This window comes from Eretmochelys imbricata, chromosome 6 (assembly GCF_965152235.1).
Source record: "Eretmochelys imbricata isolate rEreImb1 chromosome 6, rEreImb1.hap1, whole genome shotgun sequence".
Lineage (NCBI taxonomy): Eukaryota > Metazoa > Chordata > Testudines > Cheloniidae > Eretmochelys > Eretmochelys imbricata.
Genome location: NC_135577.1, coordinates 101,760,553 through 101,782,177, shown reverse-complemented (window position 1 = coordinate 101,782,177; position 21,625 = coordinate 101,760,553). Strand labels below are relative to the sequence as shown.

Genomic DNA, 21,625 nt, shown 5'->3' with positions numbered 1-21,625 from the left:
TTCTAAAATTTGACCACCTCTATTTCATAGAATCATAGAAGATTTAGGGTTGGAAGAAACCTCAGGAGGTCATCTAGTTCAACCCCTGTTCAAAGCAGGACCAACATCAACTACCACCAACTAACTTACCTCCCTGTATCCCCTTGCCTTGCTCTGCTGTCAGCCTGACTCCATATACTCAACTGCTAGTGGCTGGTATGCCATTTCATCCCTGACTTGAATTCCTAACATGACTTGCCTGCCTCTGTGGTTGCCTTCCAAAAGCCAGGGACAGATTGAGACTCTTGACTGAAGCCAGTCCTTCCCTGCCCACTACCTAGCTGCAAGTACCTCTTCCTCATCTTACAACTTGCCATGGAGATCCAAAAGCCCTTAGGAAGCAAGTCTCTGCGAGTGATCCATGTGGTAAATTGCCATTTCCGCAAGGATTAAAGTCTGCAATGTGTACCAAACCTTGGTGGCTCCCTTGATTTGTATTTTACTGCAGTTGTAAATTAATAAAATGTGAACTTCCTAATGGAAATGTTATGTGCCTTGGTAAAGCAGAGACATACCGTTTGATTTTTGTTATTCTTATAGTATTTGTCCTAGAAAAGGAGGTACTGTAAATGTTTGGGCTGAAACCCTGTGAAAAATACTGAATAGTAGATGGGGGGGTTACTAGAATTCTTTCTCTGCAATAACATATGAATTCAGACTTCATGAGAAGCTTTGCAGCTTCTTTTCTTACAGCAGCTAACAAGATTCCTGATGGCGTCTTAATTGTACTGTTTCTAAGACTTGTTAGCAGTGAGTAATGTCAGCTGATATTTGAAACCATATCTGGTGTCTATTCAGTGACCTCTTACAGATGCCCTTTAGCTGTAGAGTATGGATGGAATTTTAATTTTTGTAGTGATCTGAAGCTTTGAAATTCTTGTGCTAAATAGTCATATAAACTACACATGGGGTGCCTTGGAAAATGCTGATTACACCTGCTTCTTTTCCTTCCTTAAAAGCTGTATATTTTGTATTTCTGTATTACCAGTTCATACTTAAAACATACACTGGGGTGTTCTGTATTTAGCAGTCAGAATGCACAATTTCAGTTTACTTGAAATCAAAATGATATGTTCATTCTATCAATTGGTATTTCTTATTATTAATTTGTACCAAAGTTTTAAATTGAAGTATCTTTGGAGTTGTTAGTGAAAACATGAGGGATAGGATTTCAAAATGACAGTGAACAGTTAAAGTAGACTTTAAAGAAACACTTTCAGTATTGTGACCATGATATGGTAACACTGCAGATGTGACTGGCTCAAACATACATGTGAATTCTTGTATAAAATGGATTGACCTTTACAGTGGTTGGAGTTGCTGGACCTTATCAGCATTATAATTTGCTTCAAAGAGAAGGAAGAAAGTAATTTTAGAAAGTTTGGTATTGACTTTTTTGGTAGCGTGAAGTGTCACTTAGAGCTGACATTCATCAGCAGAGATTCATATAGCCCTGCTGGAAATGTGTGTCACTGTGGTTAATAACCTTGCTAGATCAGTTGCTTTCGTGACTGAGGCAGCCAACACCATTTAAAAATTGTCACTTCTAGGAATGCTCATTTGCGCTTTTTCCAGAGTGTCTGTACATTTTACTCCATCCCACTTCTTGAAAATAAATTTGGTCTTCAGGAACGGTAGAAGCTGAAATACTTGGTTCACCAACAATACAGGTTATAAGGGCAGCAACTGTGCAGGCTTCACCATACTGCTGTGTCAGATTCTTACCCCTAACCTTTCAAGAAGGAGGGTAGTTACATATGCAATGACCTTTACCTCTACCAAGGTTCAAGGCAGCCAGTTGTGATGCTGGTTGTGGCATTTTAGGTGCCGGTCCACAAGTTTTTTTCACAGAGATCATGTTTGTGCAAACAGTACTTGTTTAGATGATTTCTGGAGTGTTTGCTGTAGTACAGATATAATCATTTCACATAAGTCACTGAACAGCTGGTAGATGGTACAGATGGTAACAGTTTTAAGTCACTGCTAGCTAGAGCTGAATTTTTTTGAACCAGTAACGTACAAGCATAGGTATAGTTTCATAGAATCATAGAATACCAGGGTTGGAAGGGACCTCAGGAGGTCATCTAGTCCAACCCCCTGCTCAAAAGCAGGACCAATCCCCAATTAAATCATCCCAGCCAGGGCTTTGTCAAGCCGGACCTTAAAAACTTCTAAGGAAGGAGATTCTACCACCTCCCTAGGTAACGCATTCCAGTGTTTCACCACCCTCCTAGTGAAAAAGTTTTTCCTAATATCCAACCTAAACCTCCCCCACTGCAACTTGAGACCTTTACTCCTTGTGTTTGACTTTTATGTTTGTGGGGAAGCTCTAATAAGGCTAACAGGGCCATGCACAGAGAAGGCAAATTCCATGCCTGCCTAAGGCTTACAGTTTGGGGGCAGAGACAACCTGTACCTGCTGATAGTGGGGGTGCACAATTTAAAGATGGGGGGGTCATGTGACACCCCCCCCCCAACACACACACATTGCCTCTGTGTGCAAGAACCTTCCAGCCCCCTGGGCCAAAGCAGCCAATCCTGCCAGCTCCTGGGGGACTGGGGACGCAGGAGCAAGGAGAATGTGCCTCTGGGCTGGGGCCGACCCTAGCCTAGGGGAAAAGGAGGTGGAAAAACTCACAGAAACAACGTCTCCCTCTCCCGCCCCGGCCAGAGCTCCTGTACCCTCACAGACACCTCAGTGGGAGGAGGTACGCGGGCATTGCCCCTAGCTCTCACGAAGGACAGGGAACCAGCTTCCTGTGCCTTCCCCAGTGACCCTACATCCAGCCCAAGGCAGCTGTGCTCTTTCCACCCCACAGGCTGCTACTGCCCTCCCCAGCTGGACTCGTGCAGGCAGTCGCCACACTGCACAGAGGCAGTGACTGAGAGCAGCCACCCTCACCCAGCAGGAGAAGCGGCCCTGTACTACTGCCTCTCCTCCCCACCCAGGACTGGCTGCTGGTGAGAGGGGCCAAGCAAGCAACAAACATGCTGAGGGAGAGGCACAGTGTGAGGAGGACAGACCTCTCCTCCTCCCGCTCCCCGCAGGCCCTGCAAGGGCTGCTCAGCACTCTCAGAAATCGGGGGTGGGGGGCAGTGGCACATGTCCCTGTGTGCCCCTTGCCCCATGTATTGCCTTTGTTGGGGGGGGGGGGTGATGCATTCCTTTCTCCCCAAACTACACCTACACGTGAATATCTCTGTACCTCATTACTTATTCACTGAGCCATTCAATCTATGTGGGTTTTTTTTTTTTTTTCTCCTTAAAATGTGAGTGAAATGAGAAATGTCCTATGACCCTGTTAATGGTCTCCATCTCTCATATGTCACTCTGAGTAGTATGCATCTGGTAGTAAATCTGAAGCGCTCTCCCATTCCTCTGGTTGCTAGAATTTCATTGTGCAGCGACTTGGACATGTTATGGGAAGCCACCAAGCCACTGGAACTGTCTTTCTGCACATTCAGGAAGACAGCTCTGCATCAAGTCATGTGTAGAAGGTTCCCTTCATGATCATAAGGGATAGCAATGTTTTTTCTCTGAAAAAAGAATTCTGACTAGATTTTCTTGGCGTCTTTATTTTATGTCCTATTTGTAATATAACCTTGGTTAGAGAACGCCATCAATTTGAAATGTAGTCTATTTTAAAAGCAAAGTTTAGAAGTTGTGTTAGGTTCTACCCCTACTGCCTTAGTTTTCACCAGATAGTATTTGTGTTTTTACATCCACTTATTTTTAGCATCCTTTTTCTCTTTTGTTACTATGTTTAAAAAAAATCCCAAACACACAAACTGCAGTGGAAACTGACTCTACAAGAGAAGGAACAAAATGGTCTATACACAAAAGTCTGTCAAATGCACAAAGTAAACAACTTGAAAAAATGGAGAGAAGTATGTTTTTCCTCTAATTTCTTTGTTGTAGTAACCTGTGGTGTTACTTATGATAAATATAGGTAAAAATGTTTCAGACAGAAGAGTGATTTTTTCATTAACTATGTCTCTAATCCTAAAGTGCTGGTGGTATTGGTCCCCTACTTTCTTTTTTGTGTGCTGCAGTAATGTTTGTTTTTAAAAGAAATATTGTTTTCTATTTCTTCTCTCCTTTTAAACATGGGGTCTTTTTGAAGCTGGTCTTATCCTGCCCTGTGCTATGGAGGGAAAGGGATGACTGGAAAGTCCCTGAACAGCAGTGAAGCAGGGTACCCTCCTACGTTTTTCTTGAGTGCCTGGAGTGGGACATGGCTGACTCATCTGCCTGGTCCCCAGGGAGGTATAGAATACTGGGTTGTTGAGAGTGTGATCAGACTTTTGGATTCTGCAACACTCACTGGAGGGTATGCAACAGTAAGATTCACTCCACTGTACATTCCCTTTCCTTGAGGTCTGGCCTTCAGCAGCATTCTGCCCTGCATCAGTGGGATGGCTCAGGTGCCTGTCATGCAGGTGGAATCTTCCTGCTCATTGTGACTTTAAAGTGCATCAAATTTTTAATGTAAAATAAGATCCCCATAGTTAATTGTGAGAAATTGAGTTCTTAGTGCAAATAACTCTTCCATAGGTGTCTCTGGTATGGACCTGGGATTAGACTTCATCAATGAGAATTCTTACTTTTCACTTCATCCACTTCTAAGATTACACTGAAGGTACATAGTTTGCTTGCACTAAAAGGACTTTATGCAAAACCAAAAGGTGTTTCTGTTTAACCCAGGGTTGCTATGAGCAATGACTATATAACCAATCCAGCATGGGAGGGACAGAAGACTGGCACATCCTCCTATGTCAAAATACGAATCAATGACAAGTCAAAAAGAGATCTGAATCTGTAGTAGTTAACACGTCTTAATAGACTAACTGTATTTAAATTTTTTTCAGGGCCCACAGTTTGTCTCCAACAGATCATCTCGCAGCATTTTACCTGGCACTGCAGCTTGCCATATCTAGACAGGTTAGTTCTACTTGACAAATATATTAAAACTCCAGATTGTGATATGAAGATAGAAATTCTGACCTGTGTAAATGGACACAACAATGGTAAACAGCAAACAAAAGAATTCTTGTGTTTTCATAGCCTGGTGCAAGCTGTGTTCACCAATGTATAATATACCATTAAGGAGCATCAGCCATTTTTAACAATGGAATATTTTATTATCCTAAGGATTCAATTACTCTTTCTGTGTGCACTTGTTATAAATCCTGATCATCTCTTGTATGATTTATATCTGTCCTCGGAGTATTGAATTCTGAACCTAGACATGCTTACTTCCACTTCCTCATTTAATGAATAGATGGTTTCTGCTCTTTCCCTACAAGCGCTGCACTGTGGCTAACATCAATACAGGGAGCATTTCTCTTAGAGTCTATCCGTGTTGCCTTTTAATCCAGTATTCTGCCACAGCATACCCAGCCCTGAGGGTCAGAAGTAGGGGACTAGGAATCAAATTGTTGTACCTCATGGCCATGTAAAAGTGCATGTTCTCTGAATACTTGTGGATGGTTTGCTTGTTTTAAACAGTACTACGAATATCTTGTTTAAAAAGAAAAGAAAAATCTTTTAAAGCTACAGAAAGAGGTGGGAGCTAAGTTGTGTTCTTAAAATACAACCTGAATTTTGTCCTTGTACAGCTGTTACATTTAAAGGAGCTAGAATTGTATCTTTCGTTGCATTAATTTGGGTAATATATAGCTGCTTTGTATATGTCATTGTAGGCTTTTTCCTGTGTCAAGTTTATTTTAGGAGCTAGATTTGAGCAGAGTAGTTTACATACTCCAGTTGGCTACTTTTCATTTCTAATAAACAGCAAAAATATTGAAGCATATCACATTAGAGAAGAATGGACTGTCTTATGATATCACAGGTTTCAGTAGCAGGTTACTGGATACTGGCTCTTACTCCCCAGAAATGTAGTAGGGAGAGACTAGAATCAGATGGAAAAGGAACTCCAACAAATAGTGCTGGATAAAATATGGAAAAAAGAAAAGCAAAAAACTATGTTGTTTAAGGGCTTATTGTTGGACATTGGAGGCTTGGATCGGGAAGTTAAAGGACCTAAAGATCCAGATCCACAAATTAGGAAATGAAAAAATAGGCTGGAGAAGAAAAGAAGATATACAAGGTATATGCAATGCAATCCGATGAGGCGTTTTTGGAGAAAAATAAAAGCTATGAGGAAATAAGGGAGGAACACAACTAGCTTGTAGAACAAGTAGCAAACTTACAGGACGAGTTGTGCAGATACCAGTGTGACATTATTGACATAAACTGTGACCGTATAGATCATTGTTGCAACCAGGATCCTATTGTTTCACCAGTACAGAGGAGGCCAAGTGGAGTGTCTATGGGAAGGTTGAAGTTTGCTGGTTATGATTATGCTGTCTGTATGTGTGTATCATTTTTGTATTCAAAGTTATCAAAATTGGCTATGTACTTGTTTGATTCTAAGTAGCCTCAATGAAGCATTCGGTTAGCTACTTGAGAAAGGACTATTCTCAGTAAGTGCCCAGTCCAAGAAACACTTAACTGACAATGGACTTTGGGAGATGACTATCCACATCTGTGCTTTCTTGGGAACGTTCAAACTAACATGTAAACAATGGCGTCAGCCTGCAAAAAGTTGAATCGTTCATAGACGTGTGACTTGCCCAGGTGACTGCAAACTCCGTCTTGTTGAGGGGATTTTACACAGCAGAACAAAGGGATTTCCACCCACAAGAGAGAGAGACTATATAAGGCCCTGGAAACCCCTCCATTTTGTCTTCAGCTGGCTCAAAAGATAACCTCTCCAGCCCAAAGAGATGCCTGAAAGAAACTGGAACAAAGGACAGTAACTACTGGGGTGTGAGTGATTGCTGAACCCAGACTGGGGAAGGAGTCTTGTCTGTCAAAGAAGCTTCTTGGAACATCTCTGTGGGTGAGATTTTCCTGCATTTAGTTTCCTACTGTACTAGGCTTAGGCTTGCGTGGTTTTGTTTTATTTTGCTTGGTAATTTACTTTGTTCTGTCTGTTATTGCTTGGAACCACTTAAATCCTACTTTTTATGCTTAATGAAATCACTTTTTGCTTATTAATTGACCCAGAGCAGGTAATTAATTCCTGGGGAGCAAACAGCTGTGCATATCTCTCTATCAGTGTTATAGAGGGCGGACAATTTATGAGTTTACCCTGTATAAGCTTTATACAGAGTAAAAAGGATTTATTTGGGGTTTGGACCCCATTGGGAACTGGGTATCTGGGTGTTGGAGAGAGGAGCACTTCTTAAGCTGTTTTCAGTTAAGCCTGCGGCTTTTGGGGGACATGGTTCAGACCTGGGTCTGTGTTTGCAGCAGGCTAGCATGTCTGGCTCAACAAGACAGAGTACTGAAGTCCCAAGCTGCCGTGGAAAACAGGCTCAGAGGTAGTCTCAGCACATCAGGTGGCAGTCCCAAGGGGGTGTCTGTGACCCAGCCCATCACAGTGGCATAGTTGGCAGGATCTGTGCACAGCTGATTGCTTTGAAACACTGGTAGTGATTTTAAGTGAGTTTTGGGTGTGGTGGCTTGAGAACAGACAAAGTGGTTACTGGTTTGTTATTTTCTGTTTGTTTATTTTGGGTGAGGGAAATAGGCACAAGAAAGCAGGAAAATTACTACCAGTGAGGCAGCTACAAAACTAGAGCTGGCCAGACTGGAAGCAGAAGAGAAGGCAAAGGACCATGAGTTTCAATTGAGGCTCAGAGAAGGAGGAAGCTGCTCACAAAAGAGCCATGGATACCCAGAGGCTAGCCCTGGAGTTAAAAGACAGAGAAATACAGGCCCAGATTGAGGCCCAGAAGCATGAACTGACTGTTATGGAGTGGAAGAGACAAAAACCTTCAGCAGCTGGCTCCACTTCCCCAAAAATCTACAAATGGGAGTGACTCTCTGCAGTATGATGAATCCAGTGGTACTGCCAAATATTTCATCACCTGAGAGACTGTCTACCCTCCATGCAATTCCTGATGATCAAAAAATGACTATGTTAATGGCAAAATTGACTGGAAGAGCTCTGGACATATTCAACAAGATCATAGAATCATAGAATATCAGGGTTGGAAGGGACCCCTGAAGGTCATCTAGTCCAACCCCCTGCTCGAAGCAGGACCAATTCCCAGTTAAATCATCCCAGCCAGGGCTTTGTCAAGCCTGACCTTAAAAACTTCCAAGGAAGGAGATTCCACCACCTCCCTAGGCAACGCATTCCAGTGTTTCACCACCCTCTTAGTGAAAAAGTTTTTCCTAATATCCAATCTAAACCTCCCCCACTGCAACTTGAGGCCATTACTCCTCGTTCTGTCATCTGCTACCATTGAGAACAGTCTAGAGCCATCCTCTTTGGAACCCCCTTTCAGGTAGTTGAAAGCAGCTATCAAATCCCCCCTCATTCTTCTCTTCTGCAGGCTAAACAATCCCAGCTCCCTCAGCCTCTCCTCATAAGTCATGTGTTCTAGACCCCTAATCATTTTTGTTACCCTTCGCTGGACTCTCTCCAATTTATCCACATCCTTCTTGTAGTGTGGGGCCCAAAACTGGACACAGTACTCCAGATGAGGCCTCACCAATGTCGAATAGAGGGGGACGATCACGTCCCTCGATCTGCTCGCTATGCCCCTACTTATACATCCCAAAATGCCATTGGCCTTCTTGGCAACAAGGGCACACTGCTGACTCATATCCAGCTTCTCGTCCACTGTCACCCCTAGGTCCTTTTCCGCAGAACTGCTGCCTAGCCATTCGGTCCCTAGTCTGTAGCGGTGCATTGGATTCTTCCGTCCTAAGTGCAGGACCCTGCACTTATCCTTATTGAACCTCATCAGATTTCTTTTGGCCCAATCCTCCAATTTGTCTAGGTCCTTCTGTATCCTATCCCTCCCCTCCAGCGTATCTACCACTCCTCCCAGTTTAGTATCGTCCGCAAATTTGCTGAGAGTGCAATCCACACCATCCTCCAGATCATTTATGAAGATATTGAACAAAACCGGCCCCAGGACCGACCCCTGGGGCACTCCACTTGACACCGGCTGCCAACTAGACATGGAGCCATTGATCACTACCCGTTGAGCCCGACAATCTAGCCAGCTTTCTACCCACCCTATAGTGCATTCATCCAGCCCATACTTCCTTAACTTGCTGACAAGAATACTGTGGGAGACCGTGTCAAAAGCTTTGCTAAAGTCAAGAAACAATACATCCACTGCTTTCCCTTCATCCACAGAATCAGTAATCTCATGATAAAAGGCGATTAGATTAGTCAGGCATGACCTTCCCTTGGTGAATCCATGCTGGCTGTTCCTGATCACTTTCCTCTCATGCAAGTACTTCAAGATTGATTCTTTGAGGACCTGCTCCATGATTTTTCCAGGGACTGAGGTGAGGCTGACTGGCCTGTAGTTCCCAGGATCCTCCTTCTTCCCTTTTTTAAAGATTGGCACTACATTAGCCTTTTTCCAGTCATCCGGGACTTCCCCGGTTCGCCACGAGTTTTCAAAGATAATGGCCAATGGCTCTGCAATCACAGCCGCCAATTCCTTCAGCACTCTCGGATGCAACTCGTCCGGCCCCATGGACTTGTGCATGTCCAGCTTTTCTAAATAGTCCCTAACCACCTCTATCTCCACAGAGGGCTGGCCATCTCTTCCCCATTTTGTGATGGCTATTGATGATGCTTCAAACTATGGTAATTTAAGGAACTGGTTTTGAAACAGTTTCAGATAACACCTGAAACCTACAGGGTTAAATTCAGGAGTCTTAAGAGGGGATCTGGATTGAGTAATGTGGCTTATGTAAATGAAATGAGAGATTTGCTAGATAAGTGGGTGAGGGGAAAAGGCATTACAAGCTTTGAAGGAATGTGTGATTAGTTACTAAGGAACAATTCCTGAATATATGCAGTGATGATGTAAAACAGTATTTGTGGGACAAAAAGGTAGCTGCAGTGGGTGGATTGGCTGAGTTTGCAGACTCTTTTAAGCAGTCACAAGCTGCAATTAAACATAAACCACTGGCAGAGGAGTACAGGGTTGGTGGAAAGCAGAATCACCTTTTTACCCCTGGGAAAAAGGAGGGTGGGCGTTCACCTCCCCATTCCCCTGTTACTCATCCCAAATCTCCTGTACAAACAGAGGAGCCCAAGAGGTGCTATCGTAAGTCCACTGAGCACCTGAGGAATAAATGTCCTTGACTGAGTTGGAACAGGCAGCAAGTAACACATGAAGCTGCTGTTTCTCAGGGTACAGGGGTATCCCAGGCTAATGCCTCTTTCCACACAGGATTTGTAAAGGTTCCTTCTGCACAACCAAACAGTGAGCATATGCATGCTGTTAAACTTAATGTCAAAGTATTCCAAGGATGGAGGGACACGGGTGCAGAAATTTCTGTGATCAGGAGGGACCTGATCCATGAGAAGGATTTGTTGCCAAGGAAAATGGCAGAATTAGGACTGGTGGGAGGTTACAAAGTCCTTGCACCTTTAGCTAAGGTACACATGGAAAATGGTGATTTGCAGGCTGAGCTGACTGTTGCAACAGTGGCACACAATTCTGCACCGTTTCTACTGGGGAATTATTTCTTTGATGTGGCAGAATCTGTCCCAGGGTTAGTTAGCAGCAAGAAGGAATCTTGCACTGAAAGCTGCAGAGGGGAGGGTGAAGCCGCATGTTCTGCTGGGGAAATAAGAGAGTGTCTCTTTAATTCCTCTGTAACAGTGGAAAATGCAGCTTTGGGGGAAGGGGCGGTAGAAAGCAGTTCCTGTAGCCCTGGGGCTAAAGGCAAGTCCCTGCGGGAGGGGCTGGATAGAGCCAGCTCCTGTCCTGTGATCATCTCCCTGAGGGAGGGGAATGTCCAACCTTGTAACAAGGAGGCCATCCCAGCTGCTGATTGCCAGGAAGTTGCAAGTCAGCAGGGGACAGGTCCTGACCTGGGGTGCACCGAGACATGTACCCGGGAGATGGAAGTTGGGGTCCTGATGACTGCTGCGGTGGGAATGGACCCCAAGAACTCTGTAGCTGGATGCAAGCCCAACCTGAGGGAAAGTGTGTGTGTGGGGGAGAATTTCGCTTATAAAGGGTCTGTCATAGCTGGTAGCTGTGATCCCACAGCTGGACCGGTGTCACCTTCCCTTTTGGGGGACACAGGAGTGTCTGACCCAGAGGGGAGCCCAGAGAGGGAAGTCCAGACGGAAGATGAGGGGAGACCAGAGAGTTTGCTCACCTTTCGTAGGGAGACTTTTTCCTAGGAGGAGGGTGAAAAAATCTGTGTCTAAAATGCCAGACCCCTCTCCTGTGGATCAGGTTTAAAGGGAAGTATGGGGTTCAGATCTCCTGGAGGGAGAGTCCACCCAGCTGACCTGTTGGGAGCAGAGAGTGAGGTAACTGAGGGAAATTACTGATCCAAAGCACTCCATTAAAAAATGTTATTCCTGTTACCCTTGTAAAAGATAACACGGTCTCTTCAAGGCTGGGGGGAGAAACACTTTGCATTTGGGAAGCTTCACAAGGGGGTGGGGTCCAACCAAAAGAAATTCGAGAGGGAAGGGCCACGGGCAGGCATGATTGCAGTGTACCCTTTCCCTGCCAAAGCCTCAAACACATGCCTGAATTGAAAGCCCTCTCCAAAGAGGCAGAATAATCTATATTAGAGCACCTACGATGGTACACAAAGGCATTGGGAAATGCAATAGACTCTAAACAAGCTAAATTGAGTGAACAAAGCCTGTCCACCATAGATTTGCTGTTAATCTTGTGTCTTTTGCTACTTCATCTATGGGTCAAAACAAAGGAGTTAATACTAATGGTAAACACTTTAAAGATGTGTGACATACCTGATTTGTGGAAAAAACTTTTGTACGTGGTAGGGATGGTGACCAGACCATCCCACAAGCATGTTGTTTTTCAGCATATACCTGTAAATAGGCTGGAAGTTTGGCACAGCAGCAAAAGCATAACAGGCCTATGCTGCTGTGTGGCAGGGGAAACTGAGGCACACCACCTCACGGCATTAGTGGCTAAATGCCAGGGCTCCTACACTTTAACCGATGTTGCTATCTGCATACTGTTAGCAATACTGCACCCCAGTATGTTTTCAGGCACCCAGGGACCAGGAACCCAGAACTTTGTGAGGACACCCAGGAATGACATCATAGGGCTTAAAGGTACTGGGAGGGTGTGTGACCGAAGACAGAAGGATTTTACATGTACTGCCTCCGCCATGGACAGTGTCCAAGACTCTGGCAGTATATTCAGGAGGAGGGTGTGTCGTTATTGACATAAACTGTGATCGTATAGATCGTTGTTGCAACCAGTGTCCTATTGTTGCGCCAGTTCTTGTACAGAGAAGACCAAGTGGGGTGTCTATGGGAAGGTTGAAGTTTGCTGGTTATGACTATGCTGTCTGTATGTGTGTATCATTTTTGTATTCAAAGTTATCAATATTGGCTATGTACTTGTTTGATTCTAAGTAGCCTCAATGAAGCATTCGGTCAGCTACTTGAGACAGGATTATTCTCAGTAAGTGCCCAGTCCAAGAAACACTTAACTGACAATGGACTTTGGGAGATGACAGTCCACATCTGTGCTTTCTTGGGAACGTTCAAACTAACATGTAAACAATGGCGTCAGCCTGCAAAAAGTTGAATCATTCATAGACGTGTGACTTGCCCAGGTGACTGCAAACTCCGTCTTGTTGAGGGGATTTTACACAGCAGAACAAAGGGATTTCCACCCACAAGAGAGAGAGACTATATAAGGCCCTGGAAACCCCTCCATTTTGTCTTCAGCTGGCTCAAAAGATAACCTCTCCAGCCCAAAGAGATGCCTGAAAGAAACTGGAACAAAGGACAGTAACTACTGGGGTGTGAGTGATTGCTGAACCCAGACTGGGGAAGGAGTCTTGTCTGTCAAAGAAGCTTCTTGGAACATCTCTGTGGGTGAGATTTTCCTGCATTTAGTTTCCTACTGTACTAGGCTTAGGCTTGCGTGGTTTTGTTTTATTTTGCTTGGTAATTTACTTTGTTCTGTCTGTTATTGCTTGGAACCACTTAAATCCTACTTTTTATGCTTAATGAAATCACTTTTTGCTTATTAATTGACCCAGAGCAGGTAATTAATTCCTGGGGAGCAAACAGCTGTGCATATCTCTCTATCAGTGTTATAGAGGGCGGACAATTTATGAGTTTACCCTGTATAAGCTTTATACAGAGTAAAAAGGATTTATTTGGGGTTTGGACCCCATTGGGAACTGGGTATCTGGGTGTTGGAGAGAGGAGCACTTCTTAAGCTGTTTTCAGTTAAGCCTGCGGCTTTTGGGGGACATGGTTCAGACCTGGGTCTGTGTTTGCAGCAGGCTAGCATGTCTGGCTCAACAAGACAGAGTACTGAAGTCCCAAGCTGCCGTGGAAAACAGGCTCAGAGGTAGTCTCAGCACATCAGGTGGCAGTCCCAAGGTGGTCTCTGTCACAACCAACATAATGCGAGGCAGGACCCAGAAGCGTTTCCCTCCGTTTTCAGTGTAGCTATGGGATGTATCTGTGCTCCGGGGCCTGTGCAAGTTGCTAGTGCTCCCCTGCTTTTGACACTGCTAAAACAAGATACTTGCAGTCTGAGTTGAATAATATATCCAGAGGATTTGGGCATGCCCCCAACCACCTGCTCCAACTATAGTTCAGGTAGAAAGGGAAGGGAACGACAGTGGAAGGATTTTTACTGAAACTCGTAACCTCTTCATCCAGGAGTTGGAATCCCTTGTTACGGATTGGGGACCCCCTCCATGGAACAAGTGGAATGGGTTCACTCATAGGTTTACGAAAAGAAGATCCTTGAAAAAGATTAACCACTTAATTAAGCAGGTTTGGGATAGGTTATGGCAGAGGTCTTTGGGGTGTTTATGGTTGCAGGTTATAGGTCATACTATTGACGACTCAAATTTAGGGGCACAGTTGGCATGAGTGCTGTATAACTTAAGATTAGCTCAAGCGGAAGCATTTGATGTCAAGCTCCTCCTGGAGGAGGAGCTAACAAATCATGAGCTAGCAGATCACCTCCTTTGGAGGTGGAATCTGTGAGAGCATAATGGGTGTAATATACTAGCAAGAGAAGAACAAGCGAGTATTGAAATGGCATGAATGGTGCTTCCCCAGAATGTAAGGAATATCTTGCAGTTCAACCCTGATCCTAATAATTTGTCCAGTTTCTTAGCCAGAACCGAGTGCTGGTTGGGGTTAAATAAATCAGCAGTGTCCGTAGCTGAAGTGAATTTTTCCGAGTGGAATCTGGCCCTAAGGGCAAGGGATTCTGGGTGAGGGATGAGGAGATCAAAACATGGAAGACTATGGGTGCCATTTTGGCAGCTTGAAAAAGAGAAGCAGCAAGTAGAGGATGAAGTAAAAATATGGAAAGCTCTGCAGGGTTTTCCACCTGCTGAGAAAGCTCATCCAGTGAACTCCCAATAGGGTTTCCAGACTCCTGCACCTCAGCTGTTCTTCATACCTCCCCTTTCACAGGATGGCTGGGGACACCCCCATGGTAAAAACCACTATATCGGAATTGGAAAAGAACATGTTACTAAATAGCCATGGAACAAAAGATTAGGGACAATACTGTAGAGGCAGCGGAAATACATTGGTGGGCTGTACCAGAAGAGGTGAGCTTGCACCCCCTGGGTTGTACTTTGAGCCTGATATTAATGGTAGTTCAAATGATTACAACTACTGTTGTCCTGAGAATGTGTTGCTGGGTAATAAATTTCAAAAAGCACAAAAAAAACCCCAAAAATGTAATGGAAATACAACAAATGTTTAAAAATATTGAAAAAATATTTTAAAAAACTGAAAGGTGGAATGTCGGTCTGGCTTGACATGAGTAATTAAACATGGCGGAGGCCTCATTTCTTGGAAGACAGGATTAGGGAAGTAAATAAATGAGCAGGCTGAAAACAGTTTGTGTAACTAAATTAGGAAAATGGCTCAGTCAACTGAGAGACAGAATGTCTGAACTAGGTAAGGTAAGGGGAGGGAACACCTAGGGAACCATTTGCAAAGAACAAGATAACAATGGACAAGATATGCTGAAAATGTAAAGGTGAGGTAAAGAGTAGGTTGAATGTGACCAGTGTGTAGACAGAGCATACTGTACAAGAATTGGTTCCTACCAAATATTCGGTAATCCTAAAATTTGTAATGCAATGTATAGTAAATGCAGTGAGATGTGTAGATGTATATAAAGGCTGTATATACATGTGTAGATGTATATACACGGCTGCTGCTCTGAAACCTATCTCATTTCAGAGGTTGATTTATTACTTTGGAGCTTTTAATGTTCACTGTAAAACGTCAAGTCTGCTTGTATGTTTCTGGTTAGTATTTTATGGGAGCCTATACAGCTTTGCATAATTTCTACGACTTTGAATGTTTACATACATGCAGTGAAATTATAGCAAGTGGTATTTCTAATAATAACTCTTCTCAGCATTTTTTTTACTCAGATACCAGAAGCTTTGGGTTATGTTCGTCAGGCTCTTCAACTTCAAGGAGATGATGCCAACTCTTTGCATCTCCTTGCGCTCTTGCTGTCAGCCCAGAAACATTATCATGATGCTTTGAATATAATTGACATGGCCTTGAGTGAATATCCAGAAAACTTTATGTGAGTACTTTCAGTGCGTCTATTTCCATATACCCTATTGCCCAACTCCTGAATTTTGTTGTACAGTAATAGGCTCCCTATCTCACTAATGGTATGAGAGGTTATTTCTGAAGATTGCAATCTTTTTTATTTTAGCTGTATTTTTTCTCCAGTGCATTGTAATTATTTTCTAATACCAAGCTCTTTCTTAGCATTTTAGGCTTTTTTAAATGTTGGAAAATGGTTTCAAACAACTGCCTTTTTTGTATTATTCCATATACTGGTTATTTGTTTTCAAAATTTCCCACTTACCATGTTTTACAATATTCTCCTGTGTTGTATATTTTTGTGTAGCAACCTAAAAAAGCTTATATGATACTTTAACGCACACAAAAATGTAGTTTCATAATGTCTTCCTCTAAGGATAAAAATCCACTAATGTGTTTATTGTATAACATAAATTCATAGATTCATAGAAGGTTAGGGTTGGAAGGGACCTCAGGAGGTCATCTAGTCCAACCCCCTGCTTGAAGCAGGACCAATCCCCAATTTTTGCTCCAGATTCCTAAACGGCCCCCTCAAGGATTGAACTCACAACCCTGCGTTTAGCAGGCCAATGCTCAAACCACTGAGCTATGCCTCCCCCCCCCGCCCCGTGAGCAGTTGCTGTGCTGCTTTGTCTGTGTTTAATGGCCAGTCATCAGGAATCAACAGGTGCATAGTTAAACAACTGAAGTGGAAGAAGCACAAATTTTGTGGAAGGTTCTTTAACATATTAAAAACCATTCATTTTTTGTTGTGAATACTCATGTTTTGCTTGGGACACACACAGGCACCACACACAGGTTTCCTTTGTTGTTGGATGATGTACCTTAAATATAGTTGCATTTCATAATTCTGTAAAGATGTATTTAAATTCAGTATAAAATTAGTAGATATTTCAGTGGAACCCACAATATGGTAAAAAGTTTCAGCGTGAAATCGTAGCACTACTGAAGTCAATGGCAAACCTCCCACTGACTTCAGTGAGACCAGCAATGTTTTATTCTGATAAGGAAGTTTCAGTGTCAGATACTCCAGGTTATGATCCACAGCATTTTAAACATCTGAAACTTAAGTTGCTGACAATTTAACATTTAATTCAAATCTTTTTAAAAGGAAAGTAATTTATTCATATATATTAGTCTTTATCAGATGCGCATTTAACAGATATGATAGAAATAGAATTTTCAGTTTAAAATATAACCTATTTTAAACTAATATATAACTTTGCGGCAATAAAAAAAAAAATCTATCAGTGTTTTGAACCAGTAGGAGAGAACAGACTTACCTCAATTAAAAACTGTTTCCTAACAACATAAAACTGCTGTCACCAAGGTTTCTAACAACCTTTTCCTGGCCAGATCACAGGGTCTGTATTTCATCCTCATGGATCTCATCACAGCTTTTGACCCTCCTTTTTGAAATCTGACCCCTTGAAGCTTTTGACTTTGTGCCTGCTGCTCGTGAGACTCCCCATACTTGTTTCTTTGGGTGGGCCCCTTCTCTGTGTAATCTGCTCCTCTCCTGGTTTCAGATTCCATCTTTATGCTGGCGGCTCTCATATATACTACTCAGCTCCTCATCCGTCTGCTTCTGTCCAGTCTCACATCTGTCTTGCTCTCTGATGGCTAGTCTGGAATGACTCACTGTCCGCTTAAACTTAACATTGCCAAAGCTGAACTCCTCCTCTTCCCTCCCAACTCCTTCATTCTCATTTGCTGTTGACAATTCTGCTATCCTCCCAGTTATTCCATTGCCCCATAAATTAGAGGGTCATCTTTGACTCATCCCTCTCTTACCCTAAACATCCAGGCTGTTTCCAAAGTTTGCCACTTATCCCTGCATGAGTCGTCCTCTTTCAGTTCAGACAACAAAATCTCTCATCTAAACCCTTATCCTCTCCCATCTTGTTTACTGACCTCCCTTACACCCAGGTCACCTCCATGTTAAATCCATACAAAGCACAGTTGGTAAAATCACCTTCATCGCTCTGACCAGGTACCACATCAACCTCACCTCTCCCTGAATCTCTCCAGTTACTCCCACTGTTGAACTGCATCACTTCAAGTCTTTGTGCACTTGACTTCAAAGGCCCTTCACAGCAATATGCCACTCTACTTGTGCAATATTGTCACCTACTGTGTCATCTCTTGCCGCCTCTGTTCACAATTTCAGCATCATCTATCCATTTCTCAGATTTGTACACAAACATATCGGTGCCTCCTCCAATTCTCTTCTCAAGAACCACAAAATGTTAACAAAAATTTGAAAGATATTAAACCTCATACTTCAGGTCTTGAGACAGTCTTTAACTACTGAGTGAGGAGGTTGTTTGCATCTTCTTTTGAAGCATCCGGTACTTGCTACTATCAGAGATAGGGTACTGGACTAGGGTATGATCCAGTATGGCAATTCCTTTATTCCTATAAGTACGTTTCAGAATATGTCTGTGGGTTTTCCAAATTGAAGGGGAAAAAAAGATAAAGCAATAGTTTACATTGAATCTTGAGCCTAAACCTAGCTCCACACTAATTCCAACACACTAAAGAATAAGGAAAAATCTTTTATCCTTAATTTAGGACAAGATTATGGTTTTAAGTCACTGACCACATTATGCGGTACAGGTCCCTTGATGGAAAACATAGTTGGACAGATCAGGGGAGTCACTGGATGAATTCTTATTGGGCTAGAATCCCTGAAGAGTCTTTCGGAGAGGGGGGAAAGGAAGTGAGTGCAGACATTGGAGTGGGAAATCTGCCAGCCTCTGAAAAAGAATGAATGTGAAATTACTCTCCCTGTGCTGGTAAAGCTGTGGCCCTCTTTGCTCCTTTTTTGGATGGATAATCTGCTCTGCAGCATACCCCATTATGTTATGGCTGGCCCCTGCAAGGAATTCAAGGGATAGTGGAGACCCCTTATTCTCTCTCTTCTCCCTTGGGCTGCCACAATTTGGCCCATAATTTAAACGTGGTATTGAATTCTCCATATTATTACATTATTTTCTACAGGGATTTATCAGCAAAGCCTCAATTATATGATCAGATCTTATACTACATATTTGACTTGTAAAACATCATGTAAAAAATATTTGACAATTTTTTTATTTTACAAAAGTGCTTTGGATATAAACTGACTCTATTTTCCCTTTCTGCAACTGCTGACGGATGACACAACCTCATTCCCTCTCCCCAACCACCTGAGAGAAGAGATCCCTTTATATCACCTCAAAAGTTGCTAATTTTCAGTATGTTCAAACATTCCTTGATTCATTCTATGTTCTTTAGTATTTAATTGGTTTCTTTGTACATTTTGATTGTTTTCTACTTTTTCTCTGGAGATGCAGACCAGGATAATCAGTACTTTGTTCTGAATCTTAGTAAATTAAATAGTATGGGGCTTCTGAGTCTCCTTGTCGCTGCATATCAGAGACTCCCCTATCAAAGTATCATTTAAAACTTTTTTGCGTGTGTGATAAATGAAGTGTGTGTGTGGGGGCGGGGAGTAGCTCCCTTTGATGGACACCCAGTCAGCCAGTTACCTGTAAAATCCCTCTTCGTAGCTGTTCTCTGTTTGCTTTACCTGTAAAGGGTTAAAAGTCCCCCAAGTAAAGAAAAGGAAGTGGGAACCTGACCAAAAGAGCCAGTGGGAAAGTAGAACTTATTAAAATTGGGAAAGAAACTTTCCCTTTGTCTGTTGTTCTCTCTGGGTTGAAGGGACATGGAGCAGCAATGCTGTAAGCAGCTTTAAGTCAGGTTTGATTATAGATTATCAGTTCATACCTCAAAACTACTTATGTGAAGCCTCAGATATGTAAATAAAATTAGGGAATGTCTAAAAAGACGCAGTTAGGTTTATTTCTGTTTATTTTTAAGGCTTTGTGGACTCCTCCCAGATGCTTTGTTTGCTTGTAACCTTTAAGCTAACCCCCAAGAAAGCTATTTTGGGTGCTTAATTTTTAGAATTGCTCTTTTAAAATCTAGCAAAAGCCTAAGTTTCAGATGTATTTTCTTCCTTTTTGTTTTTAATAAAATTTCCCTTTTTTAAGAACAGGATTGGATTTTTGGTATCCTAAGAGGTTTGTGCATGTTGTTTGATTAGCTGGTAGCAACAGCTAATTTCCTTTGTTTTCTTTCTCAGCTCTTCCCTGGAGGGGTAGGTGAAAGGGCTTGAGGGTACCTCACAGGGAGGAATTCCCAAGTGCTCCTTCCTGGGCCCCAGGGGGTTTTTGGCATTTGGGCAGTGGCAGCGTTTACCAAGCCAAGGTCAGAGAAAAGCTGTATCCTTGGGAGTTTAATACAAGCCTGGAGTGGCAAGTATTAATTTTTAAAATCCTTGCGGGCCCCCACCTTCTGTACTCAAAGTGACAGAGTGAGGATTCAGCCTTGACAACATGGATAGAGAAGTTGCTTTACAGCTTGTTAAAGATAATCCTCTCTTTGTGGAAAAACTAAATTTAGAAAACAAATACATAGTATATGTGAACTATGCCATTTATTATTTAATTTACCATAGTGCATAACGGAATACCACTACATGCTACACTGTGTGCCTTCCTACCATTCTTACGGGGCTTTTGTTTTGTTTTTGTTTTTTCCAGTCAAGTGGCTTAAATTTCAAGTTCGCATGTGATACCTTCATAAAACTCCAGGGGGCAGAGGGAAAGCTGTAAACTATTAATAGAAGCCGTGCTGATAAAATGGTTCTTCCTTGTCCTCCTCTCTTGTTGCTGAGAGCTGCATTTTGCCTAACTGCTGATTGATGGGTGAATGCTGCCTGCTGATTTTCAACATTTTAATCCTTTAAAATCTGGTACATCTCCAAGATTGATTCTCATTCTGGCACCACTCTTGTCAGAAGTATGCTATTGATATATCCCCCAAATCTGCATCTTGGGCTTACAGGGACCGTGGCTTATTGCTCTAATAGGTAGCAAAGAAAAACTGCTGAACAAACATAGCCATTCATATACACTTTTTGCAGCGTGACCTTCCCCCCCCCCCCCTTTGTTAAGAAATAGAGAGTTTGCTTCACGCCCAAGAACCATCCTGAGCAAAAATAAGTCATTGGGGAGAGTGAATACCACATTCTAGTGTTGCCTGCAAGTCACAACATCTTCTCCACTTGGAGAGTTGACATCTCATTCTTTGCAACATAAGGAGGAAAAAATAAGATGAAGAAAGAATAAACCCACCCGACTGAGCAGTACATGCTGCTTAGATCATTTTTCCAGAACAAATTTAAAAGCTGTATGCTTGGCATACCAATATTGCTGCAAGGTATTTTGCTGAAGACAGCCATATTCTGTGGTGTAGAAATGTAACACCTTTCACATCTAGAATTACCTAAAATTTTGAATCTATTACCACACCACAGCATACCCTAAAGAAAAAGCTTCTACTCCACCCTTGTTCTTCACAAGTGTCAGAATCCAAACTTACACAAAGGGAATATAACCTCATCTCATCCCAGCACTCTTAGGCTTTGTCTACAGTGGCAAGGGAAAGAGAAATTTTTTGTCATTTAGAGGTGTTAAAAAACACACTCCCGAAAGACAGAAGTTTTTTGTTGACGACAAGCGCTGGTGTGAACAGCGCTTTGTCGGCAGGAGCGCTCTCCTGCTGATAACACTAATGCCACTCGTTGGGGGTAGAAGTTTTTTGTTGGCAGGAGAACTCTGTCCTACCAACAAACAACGGCTACACTTTTAGCAGCACAGCTGTAGCGGCACAGCCATGTCACTGAAAGCGGCATAGTGTAGACGTAGCCTTAGATTGCTTACTCTTCAAACTCAATCAGCCTACAAACGCAAAGATACAGACTAGAAAATCTCCTCTTGTTGTTATTTCTGCAGAGGCTAACTGTAGGACTTGTCTGCCAAATTATGGCAACAGAGAGTTTTTGAGTAGTAGTTTCCTGTTTG

At 42.7% G+C, this 21,625-nt stretch overlaps 1 protein-coding gene across 3 annotated transcripts in view; it reads left to right on the top strand.

Moving 5' to 3' along the window:
* The window catches only part of TTC7B (tetratricopeptide repeat domain 7B), a 309,423-nt gene that overhangs the window by 177,099 nt on the left and 110,699 nt on the right, over positions 1-21,625 (top strand). For all 3 annotated transcript variants that reach the window (XM_077819262.1, XM_077819261.1, XM_077819260.1), the window contains 2 exons: positions 4,909-4,981; positions 15,524-15,684. In XM_077819262.1, the coding sequence (XP_077675388.1) occupies positions 4,909-4,981; positions 15,524-15,684 (234 nt within the window). The remainder of the gene's footprint in view (positions 1-4,908; positions 4,982-15,523; positions 15,685-21,625) is intronic.